The 3,550-nt window shown below is 44.0% G+C and overlaps 1 protein-coding gene across 1 annotated transcript; it reads left to right on the forward strand.

Annotated features, from left to right (window-relative positions):
• The first annotated feature begins 269 nt into the window (after positions 1-269).
• LOC131243924 (pyridoxal 5'-phosphate synthase subunit PDX1.3) lies at positions 270-1,785 on the forward strand. The gene is made up of 2 exons (XM_058243550.1): positions 270-419; positions 585-1,785. Exon 2 carries the CDS (start codon positions 678-680, stop codon positions 1,611-1,613), a length of 936 nt encoding a protein of 311 aa, XP_058099533.1. The 5' UTR covers positions 270-419; positions 585-677; the 3' UTR covers positions 1,614-1,785.
• Positions 1,786-3,550: the final 1,765 nt, after the last annotated feature.

Here is a 3,550-nt window from a genome sequence, read left to right on the forward strand (position 1 = left end):
CATGGTAATGCTATACGTGTTATATTCTAACTCAATCAAACGTACCAATTTGTGGAACTCCCAGTATGAGGTCAAAATATCTGATTCTTTTACAATTGTTGACCGAAACAAGACCATTGCATCTTTTCCATTCTAGCCGTGGAATAAATTTCCACCAAATCCGACATTCAGTTACTCAAATAACCATAATTTTTATTTATATTATATATAAAGTGGGACAGGAAATTTGGACAGTTTAACTTGAGTTTCTTGTACACCAAGTAAGTGCCTGTGTATCATCCACCACGCATTGCCAGAGTATCATAGTTCCTCCTCGCCTACATATAAACGCTCCCGCCGCTTCCCTGCCATTCTACCTTCATCTCCGAATCTCATACTTTCGTCCCTACGCCTCTTATCATCGTTTTCTTCTATTACTAGTACGTTCTCTGCTTTAGGGTTCGTTTGGTTGTACCATTTGATCATTATATTTTATTAATCAGGAAATATCACGATATTTGGCCAACCAAACACACCTATTTCTCCCTCTGTCTTAGGGCATTGATGTTGAGTATCTGAACGGGTGCGGTGGGGTTTGCTTGCAGGTTTTCTCCATCCATCTGCATCGCATCGTTCAATCGTGCGTACTCGAGGGTAAGCGATTCTCTTTTTATTATTCTTAGATTCTTGTAATCGGAATGGCGGGTACGGGTGGCGTTGTGACCGTTTATGGGAATGGGACTCTCTCGGAGGCGAAAAAATCCTCGCCCTTCTCCGTGAAGGTGGGCCTGGCACAGATGCTCAGGGGCGGTGTCATCATGGACGTTGTGAATGCCGAGCAGGCGAGGATCGCTGAGGAGGCCGGCGCTTGCGCTGTCATGGCCCTCGAGCGCGTCCCTGCTGATATCCGGGCCCAGGGCGGGGTCGCCCGCATGAGCGATCCCGGCCTGATCAAGGAAATCAAGCAGGCCGTTACGATCCCGGTCATGGCCAAGGCCCGCATTGGTCACTTTGTCGAGGCCCAGATCCTGGAGGCTATCGGCATCGACTACATCGATGAGAGCGAGGTCCTCACTCTTGCTGACGATGAGAACCATATCAACAAGCACAATTTCCGCATTCCGTTCGTCTGTGGATGCCGCAACCTTGGCGAGGCCCTCCGCCGCATTCGCGAGGGGGCTGCCATGATCAGGACCAAGGGCGAGGCCGGCACTGGAAACATCATTGAGGCCGTCCGCCATGTCCGGTCTGTCATGGGCGACATCAGGGTCCTCCGCAACATGGACGATGATGAGGTCTTCTCCTTCGCCAAGAAGATCTCTGCCCCCTATGACCTTGTCATGCAGACCAAGCAGCTCGGCCGGCTGCCCGTCGTCAATTTTGCCGCCGGTGGCGTTGCCACCCCCGCTGATGCTGCCCTTATGATGCAGCTTGGCTGCGACGGTGTCTTCGTGGGGTCGGGGGTCTTTAAGAGTGGTGACCCGGCCCGCCGTGCCCGTGCTATCGTCCAGGCCGTCACCAACTATAGCGACCCGGAGATTCTTGCGGAGGTGAGCTGCGGCCTGGGAGAGGCTATGGTTGGCCTGAACCTCAAAGACGACAAGGTTGAAAGGTACGCCAACCGCTCGGAATAGACAGAGCAGGAAGAGAAAAAGATATTTGTGCTTTCGCTGCAGCCAACGGTTATATCTTTGCTTGTCTTTTCTTTGCTGGTAGTTTTGAAATGAATGTTGGGGGATTTGAAGCACTTTGCTCCTCACTGCTCATACAGATAATACCTTTTAATAAAGTATTTATGTTTTGTTAGATCTGCGTCAATGCTTTTGCGATTTATCATTTTTTCAATTGTCACATGAATTCGGTCGCCTATTCATTTATTTGTATTAGATATTCATCTATGGCTCTGCTTCTGTACTGTCAGTTTTGAGGATGCAATGGTGTTGCTTTTGGAGTGTCTATTTAGGTTTGGGAAAGATACTTCATTACTTTCTCATAGACTTAACATTGTTAGCCGTTGTTTCATAGAAAAGATGCCTTTCTTCTTTGGATTTGGATGTCGTGACTGCCTTCCAATTAATATTTTACATTTATTGAATCTTGTTTCTCATATTCTATATAAGTTATGAGTAGGGTTAGCTCTGCTAGGGTAAGCGATAATTGGATCCCTTTCCCCCCTGGGGCCTGGGAAAATTGATATGAGAGTTGTTTGTGGAGTCTAGGTTTTTCGGGAACATGGGGAAGTTCTAAGGGGTGAGGAAGGCATAATGAGAAAGACATAAGGAAGTTGTTGGCTGTTAAGACTGGGGTGGAGATCTTTGTGAATAGAGTGGGTGGGGCCTTTCGATGGAGGGATAATCCATGTACACACTTGCTTGGATGCTGTTGATGTCTAGGTCCACAGGAATCAGTTCTCATCATATTCTTGGAGAGGCTAATTGCAGCGGAGATACTCTTGAAAAGGAAGGGGCTCATTGATCTTCTCTTTGTATAGGGGACTGTCAATTGCTTTCCTGGATTTTGTATTTTTTTCCCTTATGTGTTTTTCAATAAAATCCCTTTGTTGCTGATCAAAAAGAAAAAAAATAAAAATTGTAGAGTGATTTTGAAATAGGACAGGGATAGGGTTTGAGTGCTTTGACACTCTGGCAGTTTCTGATGCCCTCATGTGGCATACGTTTAACTCTGGTTAAACAGAAGAAGTTTTGGAACACACTGTCACTAAGTCTCAAAATCAGATTGGTGGAACAATCCCGACCTCTGATTTGTGGTGACATTTTAAAATAGGACTATTGGATTTATTATTATTTTTTTTCATTTTTAACATCCGGTAAGCATCCACCAATCTGATAGTTGGAGAATCAAATAAGTGTAATTTTTGGTTCATGAAACATCTAAACTGGTAGCCATATTTGTGATAATTTAATTTCAGCTACCTGTGTGGCAAGTATGCAACTTCTAAGTAATTTCCAACTGCATGCGCATCATCCATTGCACTCTGCTGAAATATTGAAGTTCTACTCATCTTACTTTAGACCCCAATTGCCGGGTTGTTGATAGGCGCATGGAATGGAAATTAGGATTTGCTTGGAGAACCTGCTAGTGATCTAATGATATTGGTAGGTATTTCCTACTCTAAACCCAGTGACAAGTTGTAGATGGGTTGTGATGGAATGGGGATTAGGATTGCCTGGAGGTCCATGCAAGTTATTCAATAACATCACCACCTGGCTGTGGCTTCTTCAAAGAGGTCACCTTACAAAATGGCTAGGGGTATAAAGAGGTTGCTTTCTAGAACTGGTACTATTAAGGCTAATTGTATGAGCATAGCTCCCCTCAAAGTTTTCAGAACTTAAAAAAATAAAAAATAAAATAAAATAAAATAAATCCTTGGGTTCATTTAACAAAGGGATGATTAATCCTGTCTTTTGGTCATTCTTTAAAAAATAAAAATCCCATCTCTCGGTAGAGTTCAGTCTAGATAGACATTGTTTTTTAATTCTTCATCCATTCTGCACTAAGTATGATGAATTCAACTTTTATGTGAATAAACAATCAGATCATGTAAATGTTA

Source organism: Magnolia sinica, chromosome 4 (genome assembly GCF_029962835.1).
Source record: "Magnolia sinica isolate HGM2019 chromosome 4, MsV1, whole genome shotgun sequence".
In the NCBI taxonomy this organism is placed as follows: domain Eukaryota; kingdom Viridiplantae; phylum Streptophyta; class Magnoliopsida; order Magnoliales; family Magnoliaceae; genus Magnolia; species Magnolia sinica.